This window comes from Mizuhopecten yessoensis, unplaced genomic scaffold, assembly GCF_002113885.1.
Source record: "Mizuhopecten yessoensis strain PY_sf001 unplaced genomic scaffold, ASM211388v2 scaffold716175, whole genome shotgun sequence".
NCBI lineage: Eukaryota > Metazoa > Mollusca > Bivalvia > Pectinida > Pectinidae > Mizuhopecten > Mizuhopecten yessoensis.
In genome coordinates this window covers 86,127-106,032 of record NW_018479985.1, presented here as the reverse complement: position 1 = coordinate 106,032, position 19,906 = coordinate 86,127, and the positions used below count along the sequence as shown (strand labels likewise).

General features: G+C 35.0%; 1 protein-coding gene across 1 annotated transcript in view; it reads right to left on the bottom strand.

Annotated features, from left to right (window-relative positions):
- The window catches only part of LOC110441944, a 50,287-nt gene extending 40,160 nt beyond the window's left edge, over positions 1 to 10,127 (bottom strand). The window contains exon 1 of the mRNA XM_021485266.1: positions 9,471 to 10,127. Within this exon, the coding sequence (XP_021340941.1) occupies positions 9,471 to 9,476 (6 nt within the window). The 5' untranslated portion in view covers positions 9,477 to 10,127. The remainder of the gene's footprint in view (positions 1 to 9,470) is intronic.
- Positions 10,128 to 19,906: the final 9,779 nt, after the last annotated feature.

Genomic DNA, 19,906 nt, shown 5'->3' with positions numbered 1-19,906 from the left:
TCTAAATTACATCAGTCCTGAAGACTGTCTAACTTACATCAGTCCTGAAGGCTGTCTTAATTACATCAGTCCTGTAGGCTGTCTAAATTACAGCAGTCCTGAAGACTGTCTAAATCATTACACCTGAAGGCTGTCAAATCTCTTCACTGCTTCTTGAGAATTACCATTCTAAAAAAAAATCTGTGTAGCATCCGAAATCCAACTGCCTCAATTAAGCATAGTAACAGGCTAATACAGCCACTACCGTCACTGTATCCAAATCCGGACAGTACCCAAAACGGGTCACTTATATGGGAAAACGGCCCAAGAAACTGTCATTCAATGCAAGGAAGTACTTTTATATATACAGTTTTCATTTCATAATCATTTTATGACAATTAATTTAACTGTATGTAAGCTTTATTGTCTGCTGATTATCGTTACATGGACAATTTAACGGTCAGAATATTGACCAGAACAAAACTGTCCCGATTTACGTGGCGTGCAAAGCTATTTATTTGGGTGTCATTTTCAAAAGTCTATTTCATCAAAACTAATGCTAGTTTGGAGAAGAAATTAATCATAACCCTGTTTGACTCTTAACTATTTGAAATATGTCTTTTTTTCTTGCCGATATTGATCGTTTATCCCCGAATATTAGCCAAAATACCGAAGTGTCCCTTTCAGGGTAAATGCTGGTTCAAGGGCCTATGTAACCCTGATGTTATTTCACATTTTATTTATAAAACCATTGGCCTGAAATATCAACTTGTAATAGAAATGAAAAGTGGATATAGTATCTATTTATGAAAAATGAACAAACGGTTTTGGAACCGATAATATATGGTATAAAAAACATTGATATTTATCTAAAAAGTGTCCCGATTTGGGTACAATGACGTTAGGAGGTATCTTACCTTTTAGACCAGAATATTGGGTGTAGACAAAATTTTATCGATCATTTCCATATAGTACTTCCGTGGTTTTCAGTAAACAGACAAAAATATACCAACACATATGGACAAAATAACTGTACTGTCAACACACACAGATAAAATATTAAAAACATCAAAATCACAATAATCACAGACATAATTTGAACCCATAAATGTATAAAAAGACAATGGCAGGAAATGAGGGGACACCGAAACAAAAGAAAAAACATCATAAGCCCTACTAAAAAACCCACCTAAATAGATAGATAACCCAATAAATAAGGCCAACTTATCATTTTGGAACAAAATTAATGTCACTTTATCAAATTCAAACCAATGTTAAGGTTCAGGTTTGAATCAAATCCTAATCAGAAAGTTACATTTCAGGGTTTGTATTGACAATCTATTTACATTTCAAATCTGTGACCAATGTTACCCTTCAGGTTTGTATTAACACTCTACATAGACAGAACACTATACTATGTAGTAGTGAAAATTCAGCCGCTAAAACTGAGTCTTTTAATTATTGATACATATAATTGTTATTTTTGTTGATATTAAACCTGACAGCTATATTATATAATAGCTCTTCTGTGGAAAAACCTGACAGCTATATTATATAATAGCTCTCCTGTGGAAAAACCTGACAGCTATATTATATAATAGCTTTTCTGTGGAAAAACCTGACAGCTATATTATATAATAGCTCTTCTGTGGATAAACCTGAGAGCTATATCATATAATAGCTCTACTGTTGATAAACCTGAGAGCTATATTATAAAATAGGTCTACTGTTGATAAACCTGAGAGCTGTATTATATAATAGCTCTTCTGTTGATAAACCTGAGAGCTATATTGTATAATAGCTCTACTATTGATAAACCTGAGAGCTATATCATATAATAGCTCTTCTGTGGAAAAACCTGAGAGCTATATCATATAATAGCTCTACTGTTGATAAACCTGAGAGCTATATTATAAAATAGTTCTACTGTTGATAAACCTGAGAGCTGTATTATATAATAGCTCTTCTGTTGATAAACCTGAGAGCTATATTGTATAATAGCTCTACTATTGATAAACCTGAGAGCTATATCATATAATAGCTCTACTATTGATAAACCTGAGAGCTACATTATATAAAAGCTCTTCTGTTGATAAACCTGAGAGCTATATTGTATAATAGGTCTACTGTTGATAAACCTGAGAGCTACATTATATAATAGCTCTTCTGTTGATAAACCTGAGAGCTATATCGTATAATAGCTCTACTATTGATAAACCTGAGAGCTATATTGTATAATAGCTCTACTGTTGATAAACCTGAGAGCTATATTATATAATAGGTCTACTGTTGATAAACCTGAGAGCTATATCATATAATAGGTCTACTATTGATAAACCTGAGAGCTACATTATATAATAGCTCTTCTGTGGAAAAACCTGAGAGCTATATCATATAATAGCTCTTCTGTTGATAAACTTTACAGCTATATTATATAATAGCTCTTCTGTTGATAAACTTTACATCTATATATGATTGTCACTTGTGTTAATAAACCTATGAGAGTTAGTTGCAATCATTAATAAACTTCTAAAGTCATTTGTTCAAATTTCCCCCTAAAGATTGGTTTGGTATTCTGGCTGAATTGGAACAGATAGGACCCATCAGGTCTGAGGACCATAATATGGTCAGTTTAGTGTCCCTAATCATCTGCTGGACGAGGGGACTAACCTGACGATCAGGATTTATCACTCAACCAGACGTTCATTACTAGGCAATGCATCATAATCATCAACTAATTTCCATCACTCATCTTATCCTGGCAGCTCCAAGATGAGTACGCTGTAAAAACTATCCCAGATACGTCCACATTTAATTCATTCTCCAGTCATTTTTATGAACAATCTGATCAGCATGATCAACACTGATTTTGAGTCAGCAGATCTTCAGTGACAGGACTGCTGTTACATAAAGATAGATTTTATAGTCGCAGAGTGTAGCTGGTCTTAAAGCTGTAAACCCTGTTTGTAGGAGTACAAACCAGACTTCAAAACCCTGTGTTTGTAGGAGTACAGACCAGACTTCAAAACCCTGTGTTTGTAGGAGTACAGACCAGACTTCAAAACCCTGTGTTTGAAGGAGTACAGACCAGACCTCAAAACCCTGTGTTTGTAGAGTACAGACCAGACTTCAAAACCCTGTGTTTGTAAGAGTACAGACCAGACCTCAAAACCCTGTGTTTGTAAGAGTACAGACCAGACCTCAAAACCCTGTGTTTGTAAGAGTACAGACCAGACCTCAAAACCCTGTGTTTGTAGGAGTACAGACCAGACTTCAAAACCTTGTGTTTGTTAGAGTACAGACCAGACCTCAAAACCCTGTGTTTGTAAGACTACAGACCAGACCTCAATTATGTCCCATTATATATATTTCAATATAAATGACAATGAGAAATCTAAAACCTCGCTATAACCAGACCTTCAACAAGGTCCCACTGTATACACTGAAAAAGTGCTGCTCAATCCTTATGTAATTTGAAAATATGTACAAATCAGACCTCTGATTTGGTCTCAATTTATAAATTTCTATATAAACTGTATAAACCTAATCCTGCATAAAACAGACCTTCAGATAGGTCCCACTTTTNCAAAACCCTGTGTTTGTAGGGTACATACCAGACTTCAAAACCCTGTATTTGTAGGAGTACAGACCAGACTTCAAAACCCTGTGTTTGTAAGAGTACATACCAGACTTCAAAACCCTGTGTTTGTAAGAGTACAGACCAGACCTCAAAACCCTGTGTTTGTAGGAGTACAGACCAGACCTGAAAACCCTGTGTTTGTAAGAGTACAGGCCAGACCTCAAAACCCTGTGTTTGTAAGAGTACAGGCCAGACCTCAAAACCCTGTGTTTGTAGGAGTACAGACCAGACCTCAAAACCCTGTGTTTGTAAGAGTACAGACCAGACCTCAATTATGTCCCATTATATATATTTCAATGTAAATGACAATGAGAAATCTAAAACCTCGCTTTAACCAGACCTTCAACAAGGTCCCACTGTATACATATGTCACTCTTTGTAATCTGGACACCTGTATATACACTGGAGCTTTAGTTTCATCCCACGTATACATTTTTATGTAAAGCAGCCATCTAAATTTACATTTTGACTGCAAGTTCCTCTTTAAGCAATATCCAAAGAAACTGCGTTCATAGGACTATTTGACGTTTATGATGCAATTTGATCAGCATCATTTTGAAGCTTCTCCTCCCACCTCAAAAAACGTGTGAAAACTGTAGGAAGCAAACATTTTGGTGATGCACAGCTGTTCCAGAAATCTACTTTGCATTCATGACACAGACACTTCAGTTCCGAAAATATAAGGGAATACCTGTCTGTAGATCAATAATAACTGAAGAAAAATAGAATGCAATTATATGTATTGAACAGCATTTTTCAATGTTACATACATATTTACCATGAAGCCCCAGGACATCATGGAATAGCTTCATGGGATATATAACTGATTTGTATTTATAACACATGGACACTGAAAAAGTGCTGCTCAATCCTTATGTAATTTGAAAATATGTACAAATCAGACCTCTGATTTGGTCTCAATTTATAAATTTCTATATAAACTGTATCAACCTAATCCTGCATAAAACAGACCTTCAGATAGATCCCAGTTTTCACATTTCTATGTATAGTGACATTGTGGTGTCTTAGGCCTCTCTACACCAGACCATTAACTTGGTCCTACTGTACACATTTCTATGTAAAGTGACATTGTGGTGTCTTAGGCCTTTCTACACCAGACCATTAACTTGGTCCTACTGTACAAATTTCTATGTAAAGTGACATTGTGGTGTCTCAAGGCCTCTCTACACCAGACCATTAACTTGGTCCCACTTTTCATATTTCTATGTAAAGTGACATTGTGGTGTCTTAGGCCTCTCTACACCAGACCATTAACTTGGTCCCATTTTTCACATTTCTATGTAAAGTGACATTATGGTGTCTCAAGGCCTCTCTACACCAGACCAATAACTTGGTCCCACTTTTCATATTTCTATGTAAAGTGACATTGTGGTGTCTTAGGCCTCTCTACACCAGACTACTGGACACAATTTTATGTAAATGAACCTGTGTGACCTAAAATGTGACTGAACTAATTCCCCCTTTGATGCTTAATTTATACAGGTTTAACTGTGGAGTGGAGTTTTGACAGGTGTCACTGTGGTGTTCTGTTTAGACAGGTGTCACTGAGGCGGTCTGTTTAGACAGGTGTCACCGAGAGGTTTTCTGTTCAGACAGGTGTCACTGAGGTATTCTGTGTAGACAGGTGTTCTGTTTAGACAGGTGTCACTGAGGTGTTAAGATTAGACAGGTACCACTGTGCTGTTTTGTTTAGACAGGTGACACTGTGGTGTTCTGTTCAGACAGGTGTCACTGAGGTGTTCTGTTTAGACAGGTGTCACTGAGGTGTTCTGTGTAGACAGGTGACACTGTGGTGTTCTGTTTAGACAGGTGCCACTGTGGTGCTCTGTTTAGACAGGTGACACTGGTGTTCTGTTTAGAAAGGTGACACTGTGGTGTTCTGTTTAGGCAGGTGACACTGTGGTGTTCTGTTTAGACAGGTGACACTGTGGTGTTCTGTTTAGGCAGGTAACACTGTGGTGTTCTGTTTAGACAGGTGACACTGTGGTGTTCTATTTAGACAGGTGACACTGTGGTGTTCTGTTTAGACAGGTGACACTGTGGTGTTCTGTTTAGACAGGTGACACTGTGGTGTCCTGTTTAGACAAAAGTGTTAACAGAAGTCACTTCAGGATTCTCTTTATGGAGTTTTTCTAGACATTTCTTTACACTGACTTTTACATTAGCAGATTTGAGAAAATATGAAACCACCAAAAAATATAAACATTTTCCAATGACAGAGAAATATCACAATGCATGTATGATAATTAAATGTTATACAAAATTATGTAAAACCTGAAATAAGTAATTAATATGAGAATTATTTTCATTACATTTGGAGCACTAAACAGATGCTTAATCACAGCACTCTCATCATGATCAATTTTCAGTTTACATGTACTTTGGTTTAGTGCTACAGAGATCATAAAGTAGTTAAAACAGTTATTTTATAGTTTGAGTTTATCATATTTTACTACTTTTAAACTGAGAAAAAAGTTCTTAAGGATGTACTCTTCTGAGGTTTCAATCACGTTCAAGTCTCGTTTTGATCTGGTGTAACAGGTTTTTGTAATATTTATCAAATTATGATAGGTTTAGTAGCAAACACATATCTGAAAATCATGTCAAAAAACTAGATGTCTGTTGTGTGTAGAACATTTTTTACAAGAATTTGAAAAAAAAAGACCAATTTGGCGGCCATTTTGAAAAAGTGTATTTATGTGAATTTCTTGCGCTTCACAAAGGGCAAAATTTCACCTTTTTTAACACTAGATTGATCACTTAAATTGTCATTGTGTCACCATTTTTAAATGTAGCAGGTTCAATTTTGCTTTACAACTTTATAATGTTCAATATGACTAAAATAATATGCAAAAAAGTGGAAAGTTATATATTATTGGTATTTTTTTTTACATATTAGGGTAACTGAAGCACTTTTGAATTTTGACCCCGAAAAAAGTGAAAAATAACACAAATAATAATGGGACAAAAAAAGAAGCACACCGACCCCCCATTTTTGTGGCTGTTTTAGAAAGAGAAACACGTTTTCTTTTGATTTATTGAATACCAAAAAAAGTTTAATACAGGATTTTTTTATATCAAGCGTTTAATCTGCAAAAAATGGTGAAAAAATGTGCATTTTTCATTAAAAAATAAGGGGTAGGGGTAACTAAAATCGCATTTCTGAGTAAAATGAATAAGATTAAGAAATTTTACTTCCATAATTTAAAAGAAAATAATATTTTTATCAATTCTACAAACATTCATACATATCTGATAACACACTTGGAAGAAATTGTATGAATTTGTTCTGCAAATGGTCAAAACCCGAAAATTCACCTAAAATCACCTATTGTGTTAAATTGGTATCTTTGACCGATCATAGCACAAAAACGAACACACGAACATATATTTTTTTTTGCATTTTCTACTATGCCATTATCTCCTTTTTCCAAAAATCAACATAAGAAAAAAAGTTTAATACAGGAATTTTTTGACTTCTCAGAGGTGTACATCCTTAAATATGGCTACCACAAAATTCTGATATAACTAATATATGTATGTATACACATATGTATGCATACAGTTTTTAATTAATGCGCTTTTCAAGTCCAAAATAGAAAATTAGATTTTCATGCCTATTTAAAAATTGATGTCTTTAACAAAATTATCTGAGTGATTATTTCTTGCGATATATTTCAATAAGCCTCATTTGAAGAAATTCCTTCCCCTGTAACAACATACAACTGTTTCACTAATTTACAATTATTGTAGGAAAATAATTGAGGTTAGCTTGCTTGACACTATTTTTGATAACTTCTATTTCTCTGATGATGTCTCCTCTTTAAAAACCTAATTTTGCCCCGTGAAANGTATAATGAGGGTGACATGCAATGAACTTTTAGATAAAATGGAAGTGTAAACATTGGTTACAAATGGTTACAAATGAAACACAGGGAGCCACACAGAAACAAAGATTATATTGAAACAAGTGTCATTAAAAGGAACATATTAAAGTTTTACTTTTACTGTATTACTTTAAAATCTTTTGATGATATAATAGATACAGTCGAACCTCGTTATCTCAAACTCTTTTAACGTTTATCTCGAAGTATTTCTCCGGTCCCAGCCAAACCTCTTCTTTATCTTATCAAATACAATTCTGATAATTTGAACCCTGAAAAGTTGAAAAACTTGGATACCTCAAAGTAAGATATTGGTTTCGATAGCGTAAATCCAACATCAAAACATCGTCTACTGCACAGTGTTCGAATTTCATATTGTCACTTATTAATTCTTTGATACAAATAAAACACAAAAGTATGACATCTTGCAATTCCGTGTTTATGAACATCTTTCGTGAGTAGACAAGCATGAAATTTACGATAAAGCTTCAGACTGTGTGGACTGTCAAAACCATGTTGTTCATAATAAAAATCAAACTTCATCAATGTTGATCAACAGTATTCTGTATGTACACCCAAACAGACGACAGTACAAACCGGAAAATTGGTCACAAAGCGTGGTCATGCATAAAAGAATTCCACAGTTAAAATCACAACCTAGGCCACAGCTTCCCGGTTCATGTTTTTACAGGAGCTAGTATATACCGTATGGCTTTGAAAGTCGATCGAGAGTCTGAAGTCTAAAGAACAATATGCTAATTGTCGTTGATTACATCGAGTTGAGGAGATGTCAGGTGTCACATTTGGCTTTAATTAATCGTTTTGTTTGTGTTTTCATTTACAGATTCAACTACACGTACGCTCCATCACAGTGATTTGTTTTAGACTTGCATACTTTCATTTCCGCATTGTATAGTACCAGGTAGGAGACAGCGGGATAGTTCGATTTTTAAATGTAACACTTCAGAAGTAAAACTTGATGGGCTTGCAAATACAAATGTAGACTTGGAAAAACTTTGCCAAGATCTAGACTAGCCAAAAACAACCATTTAATAACTAGGCTCGCCCATATTTAATAACAAATTCACAATGTGGTCCAACCGTTTTGATAGCGTTAAACAAAAGTACGTTTTTCGGAAATAACTTACTATATTTTTGTAAGCGTGTTTATTGTGAAATAACATACCTGTATTTTTTATATTGATTACGTATATATCATTCATCGATTGATTACCATCATTGGCTATGAATAAAATCAACAACTGCTAGTGCTATGTCCAAACAGCAAATTTCATACCAAATTTATGAACCCGCATAACTCGAATACTTGGATACCTCAAAGTTTTTCCATGACCCCGTCAACTTCGAGATAACGAAGTTCGACTGTATATCATGTCATGGGATTTTTTCCCAGACAAGTCTAAATGTTACATTTTTTGAAGACTTATAGTTGCTGTACTGATGTTGAAATAAAATACTTTGATATTTGATAACAGACTTCAGATTGATTTTTTTGTGCATTTAATTTGATAAAATACGTTTTCAAAAGAATCATATATCCCTCTGCCGTTTCAAAAAAATATAAAAAAGACCAAAACGGCTCAAAATTTGAGAAACATCTCATAAGTGTATAAAGTTATTTAAGAAAAAATCTTTTCTAATCAAGCAGGATAAAAACCTGTGTTATCGTTGGTTCATGCTCTGTACAGATTAGAAAGAAACTTAACAATAAATTAAAACTTTCACTTTTCCATTGATGCCATTACTTTCTAAAGCTCAGGTTTTTCAGAATTAACGATCCCTTGAATCCAGGTTAAAAGCATATGTACAGAAGGAAGGACCATGACAAGTGAAAGACTAAAATTACAAAGAATGATGGAGGAAAGGAAGTGGAGTTACCTAGGAAACGATGTCTCACAAGGTCGGGTTACCACGACAAAACTTACCCTCATGGTATCCTTTTGAGTATCCACAATTGGTAGGTATATGTTGGAGTCCTATATATAATCCCTGGTCTGTATGCTGTCTACTTCCTCCTGTGTCTGTAGGGTAATACAAACACCCTTCTGCCAATCAGTCAGCTTCATAAACCTAAGGTCAATGGTAGGTACTCACACTGCTCAAATTTTACTTCAAAACTTCTTTTCTTCACAGTCCAGAAATAACTCATCTAAGTTAGAAAGTTTAACAAGTTCTCCAAAACATTACACTTTTTTCAATTTTTACACAAAAGTTTTCACGAAAAGTCTCCAAACAGTGTTTTCCTGTGACAAAGTCTGTGTTGTTTTACCTAAAAGTGGTAGAATGTTGACTGTTTCAGAGCAGTGCCAGCATTGTCAGTGCGGAGAGAACACGACTGTCGTATGTGACTACTGTCCTGGTACCACTGCTGCACCAATCACAGTGACAAACTACAAATACCGTGTCCGATGTCCGTATCCAATAAAACAGTGTCTCCCTCTAGTGACAAACATAAAAAAGGAAAATTGTAAGTTGTGTGTGGTAGTACTGTAGTTTTTCTGTGTACTGGGGCTACCTAGTATTACTGATGGTGGTAGGGCTGCTAAAGGCACGGAGAACTGGTCGTGGTGGTGCTATTACTGCTTCTGTGTATCTTACAGACTCCCACAGAAATCCATACACATGAGCCAATTTCTGAGTCAGCCTTACTACTAAAGCAGGAGACCGATAACACTATACCTATTTTTTGTGTGTACTTGCTACAGATACTTGCTATACCAGATTTTTTGTATGAACCGTAGATTCTTGCTACTAGTTTTTTTTTATGTACTATAGATACTTGCACTTCTAGTATTTTATGTTCTACAGAACCTGCCCTATCAGGTGTTTTGTTCTATGGACAATAGATACTTGCCCTACTGTTTTTCTATGTTTTACAAATATTTGCCCGACAAGAATTGTTTTCTATGTACAACAGATACTTTGTCCTATCAGGTTATTTTTCTCAGTTCTACAGATACTTTGTCCTATCAGGTTATTTTTCTCAGTTCTACAGATACTTTGTCCTATCAGGTTATTTTTCTCAGGTCTACAGATACTTTGTCCTATCAGGTTATTTTCTCAGTTCTACAGATACTTTACCCCACCAGGTTATATTCTCAGTTATACAGATACTTTGTCCTACCAGGTTATTTTCTCAGTTCTACAGATACTTTGTCCTATCAGGTTATTTTTCTCAGGTCTACAGATACTTTGTCCTATCAGGTTATGTTCTCAGTTCTAAAGATACTTTGTCCTATATCAGGTTATTTTTCTCAGGTCTACAGATACTTTGTCCTATCAGGTTATTTTCTCAGTTCTACAGATACTTTTACCCCACCAGGTTATTTTCTCAGTTTTACAGATACTTTGTCCTACCAGGTTATTTTCTCAGTTCTACAGATACTTTGTCCTACCAGGTTATTTTTCTCAGTTCTAAAGATACTTTGTCCTATCAGGTTATTTTTCTCAGATTGTTTTGTATGTGTGTGTTCAAAATATTGAAGAAAATGTTTTCACTTTGATGATGTCTTAAATATTCAATAAGACTTGGTTACTGATACATGTATTTTACCTCAGCGTTACAGGTCAGTGTTATTTGTCAATATTCTAGCTTCAGTTCCACATCCCACAGACATATCAGTAAAGGTCAGCCCTATCACATATATCATGTGGAAACTTAATGGTATCTAAGACATATACAACAACTCTTTAATACGTTTTATGCCATCCGCTGAAGCCATTGGCTTCCCATACCCTTTTACTAGTAGTTCATACTTTATCGAAATGAAAAGGTCATATGTCGGAAAGCATGGTTTTTGTTTGACAGTGCATGATTACACCTTTTAACACGCAAGGGAAGATTTCAATAACTACAGTCCAGATCCTTGTTTGAAGAGTTCAGTTTTTAGGTGTGTTTAATGTTGTATGCAGATCATCGAGTACAGTCACATGGAGCTTTACAACACTAACTTCCTATAAATATTTTTTTGGAAAATTAATCATTAAATGAGCTAAATGAAAGGAAAACATACTTCAACTTGATAATTGTGTAGCCTAGTGTTCCTCCCAAAGGGACAAGTGAATCAAGAAATCATAGTTAACTGTCAGTGTTTGGAGTGATAGTTTTAAGCCCAAACCCTCGACGTTAGATAAACCTTTGTTTTTTAGTCTAAAATATTGGTTTTCTCTATTTTCCAAACTATAAAAGTCAAACACGGGTATGAGTTTTATTTTGTAGTAGGTAATTTGACAGATTAATTTATGTATTTTTTCTTCTGAAAAGCAAAAATCTAACCACAGAAAGTTGATCAGTACAAAGAGCGTTACAGTGCTACGAGACAATATCAAAAATGATCTTCAAAACAAACCTCACAAACTCAGCAATAAAGGATGACGCATGTACAGAGATGTCCTTCTCCAGTCATCAAATTACCACAGAATGTTGTTCCAACTTCCTCTTCTAAACCAACTGGAAGCAGCTAACCTCTCTTTTTAGATAGCTTTACAGAAGACAGGTGTTACACAGTCACAAGGTGGGTTATTGAGCACCTCAGCAGAAACATCAATCCTCAGAAATTCTCAATGAAAAATATCAATGGAGATATAAACGTTTTTTTGCCAAAAAGACAATGAGGTGCAATCCGCAACAGTGCTTTGTACCGTTCATGGAGTAAAACTCTTGTTTATGAGAGTTGTGTAAAATAATTGTGAACAGAAGATTTAATCTAACTGGGCAGTAGATGATTTAATCACTCTAATGTTGGTCGAGGTTGGTGGCCTAAGTGGTCAGCACTTCAGTATCTCTACTTTTAATGAACACACCTGTTGACTAGCATCACGTTCAAGTCTGGTTAACCTGTTGACTAGCATCACGTTCAAGTCTGGTTATATATCACTTTCAAGTCTGGTTATATAATTAGCTTCCAATTAAATATCAACCCCCAAAAATACTGAAATATCCCTAGCTGTCAGTCAGTATGCTGAACGTTAATGATGGCCATCCGCATGAGGACATCAACTTTAAACATTGACAATGATTTTGCAAAGTGACCACTGTATTTTTGTATTATTTTCAAATATAAAATTTAGACCAGAAAGTTGACCATTCGGCAATGTTCAGAATCCAGGTCTGGCTCCATCAGTACCAGTATCTGTATGCTTTAATTTATTGACCATCTGGTTCAGCAACCTGCGAATGATTGACCACTGGCTACAATGACTGACCAGTGGTGGCTACAATGATTGACCAGTAGCGAGTGACCACCTAGCCCATTACTCCCTAGAGGTTTAACCATTATTGACAGATGATCTACTAAAAAGGTGACAAGTACACCCAGATCCATACTAATTATATCATTACACAGCCTTGGCACCTGTCCACCATACAGCTAGCTCAGATACCACTGACACCCAGCATATTATATAACTTCAAATTTCTACAATATTTTAATATTACATATTCACAGTAGAATTCTTCTGCTAAAATTGTGTTTTTTGCCCCAATTCTTTCTCCCAATAAACTTTCAATTTCATAGAATGAAGTTGACTATCCTTTTAAAAACAGTTGTCATTTTAAGCCAAATTGCTCATTCCCAATGCAATACAACCTGAATGAACTTGTGTGTCTATTGTCGTTGTACAAAAGCTGCTAATATGAAGCCATGTTTCTGTATGGATAACTGTATTGATTCGGAGCAGGATATTAGGTCTGTACAATCAAGTAATTACTTTTATGTAACTCGTCACTGAATCCCAATATTCCAAGACAACTGTTCCTGCTGACTTTTATGTGGTTAACAGGACCTAACAATGGTAGGCATTGTCCCGGACTGTCTATTGTTAGGGAGACATAGATATTTCATTATACCACCCATTAACACACTGTTGAGGGAAACCTCCAATCAAAGGGACTAGCCTAATCTATTTCTCCTGTCACATTCGGTTAGCATCAATCCTTCACAACTCCAATATTTTAATATTTTCAAAAAGGTTTTAAATATAGTGTTACACTGGTATTTCCAAATACATTATTCCGGGAAATTCTCTTTCAAATCTATACCTTTGAAAAGCAAAGTAACTTCATGACTTTAAGTTTTTCTTTAAATTCTTTCAGAAAAAATTAACTAAACAAGGCAAGGCATTGTAAGTAAACCACACTAACCCACATCAGTATATAAACTAAGCATACGATATAGAACCATACATTTGAGCAAAATAAATCTTATTTCAGCATGCGACAATTTGCCATCCCAAGAGGTATTCAAGTACAAAATTCAGTAATGGTATATGACAAAGTGATACATGGTGTAAAAAGTTTCACAAGTCTTTTATACAAAGTTGGGGCACATGACCCCATTTCAGTAAACAATGCTTAAACCATCCCAAGAGGTACTCCCATACAAAATTTGCCAATTGTAGGTGACAAAATATGAGGCAAGCCCCAGACAAAATGGCACACAGAATGATCGAGGGAGGGAGTGCAATCCTAAAGTCAGCTCCTGTGGAATAACTGACAGTACTACATAATACCAACCCAAGCCTTGATGACTACAGTGTGTACCATTCACTTCTAATTCTACACTGAAATATGTATATAAAATGCCAGCATTTTCTCCCTTGGCAATTAATTTATGGTTGAATCCATTTCATTCAAATCAGATATACTGAAATCATTTGCTCCATTTGAAATAAAAGTGTTTTTCTGCTCATATTAATTCAATATCTTAGAATCTAAAGATTTCAAATTTCACTTTATTTTAATGAATGTACATGGTCCCTGGTGTGTTTACTCATTGTTTTTTTAGGCCACTTTACTGATTAATGAAGTCAGTCCAAATATGGTGATGGCATTGGATATTTCGATTACTTGATGGAGCCGAGCCATTAAGTGCGAAACAATGGTGTCTAACAACACACATCCCTACCACCTGAGAATGCTTCCAAGCAAATACTGTTGATATCCATCTCTGAGTTCCAGAAAAGAAGTCGCTAAAAGCAATACAGCCAACTTTCCATTTACCCGGTAAATCCTATAAAGCCCCTCATCCCACTAAAGCGTCATCCCCGCTACTTATACAATTTTGAATCTCAACCACTTGCAATTAGTTTCAACAAAATAGGGTTGATATCCCTAAAGTTCTAGAGGAGAAATCTTTTCAGGCAATTTAAATCATCCTTTTAAGGCCCTCAGTCAGCTCCATGGGTCAACTGCACCTGTATATATATATTTGCCTTTTTCATGACTCAAATAAACCCCAAAAGGACCTACCAATTTTCTTTTGAAAATGTGGATCCCCATTGACTAATTAAAGATACTTCTTACCAAAATTTGGTTCAAATTAGTCTAGTGGTTCTCGAGAAGAAGTCTTTAGAGAAAGAAAATCCATGACAGACAGCAATGGACCGCAATACCTCGAGTGACCCTTCAGGGTAGGTTAACTTTGAAAGTTAATTTTGAATACAGACTTAAGAACAAGATTTGAAGACTATTGTACAAGTGTGACAGTATGCTTACTATATGAAGGAATGGTTAGACTGTGAAGAGATACTTAGTATTATAATAAGGTATGATCACAGTATAAAGGCAGTGATTTTTTTTTTTAAATGTCCCTTTATGTACATCAGTTAGTATGAAGAAATGTCGATCAGAATGTATTTCACGTAATGTTTTCAAACGCCGATGGAATAATTCTAATTTGGTTGCGTTCAATATCATACAGGGTTGCCAAAGGCTCGCTAAATTGAAAAATTCTTACGTTTCATAAATCTCATATGAAATGGAAACTCATGTAAGATCCTATATATATAACTACACAGTAAAGAAATGGGAAAAGACAGTAAATATACTGTACTCAGAGAGAAAACAATATCATCAAGGTTAGAAACGAGATAGAACAATGAACAAAACAAAATCCTAAAGAAAGGTAATTAAGGCTATCAAGATGTACTGCAACCTTAAGGATTGAACTTTAATTTCAGTAAAACCTTATATTAATCCCCTCATTTTGGTTTTCAAAGAGGTTTACGTATAAGTAGTACACTTTTTAATCTCGTCTAATGAAAATTGCTATAATAAATTCTATAAAAGAAATCAGTTAATTTATAGAAGTAATTGTAGAGGTGGGACCAGATCAATGAGATTCAGTTTACAATAAAGTCTGTGGAACTGAAGCCAGGGTGTTTTACCTCTTTACAAACAAATTTAACTTGAATGCACTGGCCCAGAGTAAGCCTCATTATAGAGTATAAGCAGTGGGTAACAACCACACAGCTGGTTTCAGTGGGAAGAAAGTCAAGCATCTTTAAGGGTAAATAATCATTCAACACTGGGCTGGGATTTGTTTCACAAACCCAGTGTCAGAATAAACCACACACAATAGTTTACACAGGAAAGAGTGTGTTCCGATCTCTCAGCACCCTACCTATACTAACTTATCATCTCCCAGACTGTACCACTGGTCCTGTTAATATAGTATATTTTTTTTTATACATCTGCTTAATTGGTAGAGTTAGGAAGAAGTCTGGTTAGTATACTTCACACTTACAATATATATATATATTATAAAAAGAAAAATTCTCAAGAACAAGTCTTTAGTACTTTCATCTCTTCTAGGAGATTCTTATGGGATCACAAAATGTGTCTGGTTTGCAGGGAATTTTCTATATAAAGAGCTTTTTTAACTGTTACATAGTGATAGTTTGAACCCATTTCTATAACACAGGCCCTTATGGTATGTTGCACCATTAGTATTTTGTGTTTGATAGTACCTATTTCTCCTCAGGGCCAGATTAATTCAGTATACTTAATCAAGTTTTGAAGAAGTGGTTAAATCTATTAAACCTACATTGACATCTTTTAAAAATATATCTACATAAACAAAACTACCAAACTGATGAATCTTACATCAGAAGAGAATGGACACAGGTCATTTTACTTCGAGGTGCCCTTGTCCATCAGATGTTTAAGTTATGGTTGCAAAGACTTTGTAATATACTAAGCAACAATACTTTACACTAATTTCCTGGTTCACACAACAAATCTAAATGACTAACTTGACTGCACCAAGAGTCTACACATCTAGGGGGGAGGGGAACCAGTAATAGTCTCGGGAGGGGGCCACAAGGTACATAGAAGTACCAGACAGGGGGGAGGTAAACAATGCTTCCTAACGATAAATTAGGGAGGTGAGGTGTTTGCAGTGAAGTACCCATCAAGCTGGACGAAGGATAGCTGGATTTACGTCAGAGTGTGATCAGATCTGCCCCTCTGACAAGAATAGACCCAAAGGTCTTTATTCTTGGGCCAACTGTTAACTCAGTCCACACAATGGGAGAGTATTTACAAGTAAATATCAAGGTTGAGGTTAGCTTTCTTCAACGGAAACTTCCTAAAAATCAAAAGCGTTTCAAATTGTCATAATTAGGCCTTCTTCCGTTAGCAGTTGCTTATCAATTAATTTGATACTACACATATATGATTATTTGGCTCAAAATCCACACAATACTTAAAAGCTATAAATAACCACTACTTGTTGGAAGTGTGTGAGGTTTCTAAGGTTGATGTACATGTAGAGTGTGTCCTCCTAGGGTGTGATTTTGCCACTGTTTTTGGTACATGATAAGCCAGTATTGTTACAGAGGTAGGATGTACCTGCTATGATTGGCTTGTGTAACACTCTCAAGCACCTGATAAGGGCCAACACAAATCTACTTCCTCCTTACTTCAGTCTCCTTGCACTTCAAGTGTAAATACAAATGTTGATTATATACAGTTTTGTCTTGTTATGATTTGTCTATATGCACAGTATATGCTTCTGTGAGAAATTGCATTTGTCTGAATGTGTGTTGTCTTTATTATGTCTAGTGTGGCTATGCTTGATTTCCATATGCCTGGTGTCTTGTGCCTACATGCCTGGTGTCTATTGTCTATGTCTTGTGTCTATATGTCTATATATCTGGTGTCTATATGTCTATTGTCTATGTCTTGTGTCTATATGTTTATATATCTGGTGTCTATGTTCTAGTGTCTATGTCTTTTGTCTATATGTCTATATATCTGGTGTCTATGTGTCTATATATCTGGTGTCTATGTGTCTATGGCTTGTGTCTATATGTCTAGTATCTATGTCTTGTGTCTATATGTCTATATATCTGGTGTTTATGTCTTGTGTCTATATGTCTATATATCTGGTGTCTATGTGTCTATATATCTGGTGTCTATGTCTTGTGTCTATGTCTTGTGTCTATATGTCTATATATCTGGTGTCTATGTCTATACGTCTATTTATCTGGTGTCTATGTGTCTATATATCTGGTGTCTATGTGTCTAGTGTCTATGTCTTGTGTCTATATGTCTATATATCTGGTGTCTATGTGTCTAGTGTCTATGTCTTGTGTCTACATATCTATATAACTGGTGTCTATATGTCTATATATCTATATAACGGGTGTCTATATGTCTATATATCTAGCGTCTATATTTCTAGTGTCTAATATATATATCAAGTGTCTAATATATATACCTAGTGTCTATATATCTAGTGTCTAATATATATGTCAATATGCTTGGTGTCTACATGTCTAGTGTCTATATTTCTAGTGTCTATATACATGTCTAGCGTCTATATATCTAGTGTCTAATATATATGTCAATATGTTTGGTGTCTACATGTCTAGTGTCTATATTTCTAGTGTCTAATATATATGTCAATATGCTTGGTGTCTACATGTCTAGTGTCTATATTTCTAGTGTCTATATATCTATATATCTAGTGTCTATATATCTAGTGTCTACATGTCTAGTGTCTATATATCTAGTGTCTAATATATATGTCAATATGCTTGGTGTCTACATGTCTAGTGTCTATATATCTAGTGTATACATGTCTAGTGTCTATATATCTAGTGTCTAATAAATATGTCAATATGCTTGGTGTCTACATGTCTAGTGTCAATATATCTAGTGTCTAATATATATGTCAATATGCTTGCTGTCTACATGTCTAGTGTCTATATATCTAGTGTCTAATATATATGTCAATATGCTTGGTGTCTACATGTCTAGTGTCCATATATCTAGTGTATACATGTCTAGTGTCTATATATCTAGTGTCTTATAAATATGTCAATATGCTTGGTGTCTACATGTCTAGTGTCTATATATCTAGTGTCTATATACATGTCTAGTGTCTATATATCTAGTGTCTATATACATGTCTAGTGTCTATATATCTAGTGTCTAATATATGTCAATATGTTTGGTGTCTACAAGGAAGTTTTGACTTAGCTAAGACCAAAATCTTAAGTGGATCATGAAACGTGCTAAGCAAAATCTTAGCTGAGACTGAACTTAAGTCAAAAGTTATTCGTTGTCAAGCACATGCGCACTCCGAATTGCGTATTTACGGTATTTGTAGGAACTCTTCAATGCGGGAAACCACATTGTTGTCGATAAATATAAAAACAAAATGGAGAAAAGGAAGAGTACAGAGTATATTGGTCGAATTTAACTGGATTTCGGATTACGAAGTTGTTTTCGGAGCAAGAAATGGTCAACAATTAAAGCCTGCTGTTCCAAAGGCTGGATGACAAAGTCGCAAAAGAAATGCAGTGTGGCTAACCGCCTGACTACTCGTAAGCTCCCCAAAGTGTTCACAAAATTTTCATTGTAAATTTCCCATTTATACAATACCTTTTTCACACGTTTATCAAATAAGTATGTCGTTGATTTAGTTTGTATAAAGTCTCGAGTAAGTTTGTACACGTGTTACACTTTGAGAACTGTACTGTCTCTCTGTTCAATAGTGTACATGGCGAAAAAAGTCCCGAAATGACCTGACACCCCCCCGCCCCAAGAGGTTTAAATTTCTTAGGTTTAAAAGCTTTATCATAATCAATGCACAATTCACACTTCCAGTACTACCAGGTATTTGACTTTTGTCATACAAGAATTAATTTTGTCTCAAGCTTTCATATAATTCTCAATTGTTTGAAGATGAAGATCAAAGGAACAGAGTACTATTGAATAAATATATATATATTTCTACACTTAGCGTAAGTGGAAGAGGGGAACAGGATTATGGTGATGCTGCACATCAGATATTACAATTCCCTGTCAGACTTGGATCATAAATGTTTACCAAAACATGTCATTACATGTACATCATACATGTAAATTTCTTCATGAATATAAAGACTGTGATAAAATGTATTTCTGTAAACAGAAGTAATTAATATTTGCTTATTTTAGACACTCTAAATAACAATTAAGTTAGGAATTATTTGATAAGGATAAGGTTAATACAATTCGTCTTCTCCCCCACCCTTATTTCGAGTTATAAATTTTGGTGTATAACCATAAATATTATATTATAAATATTGA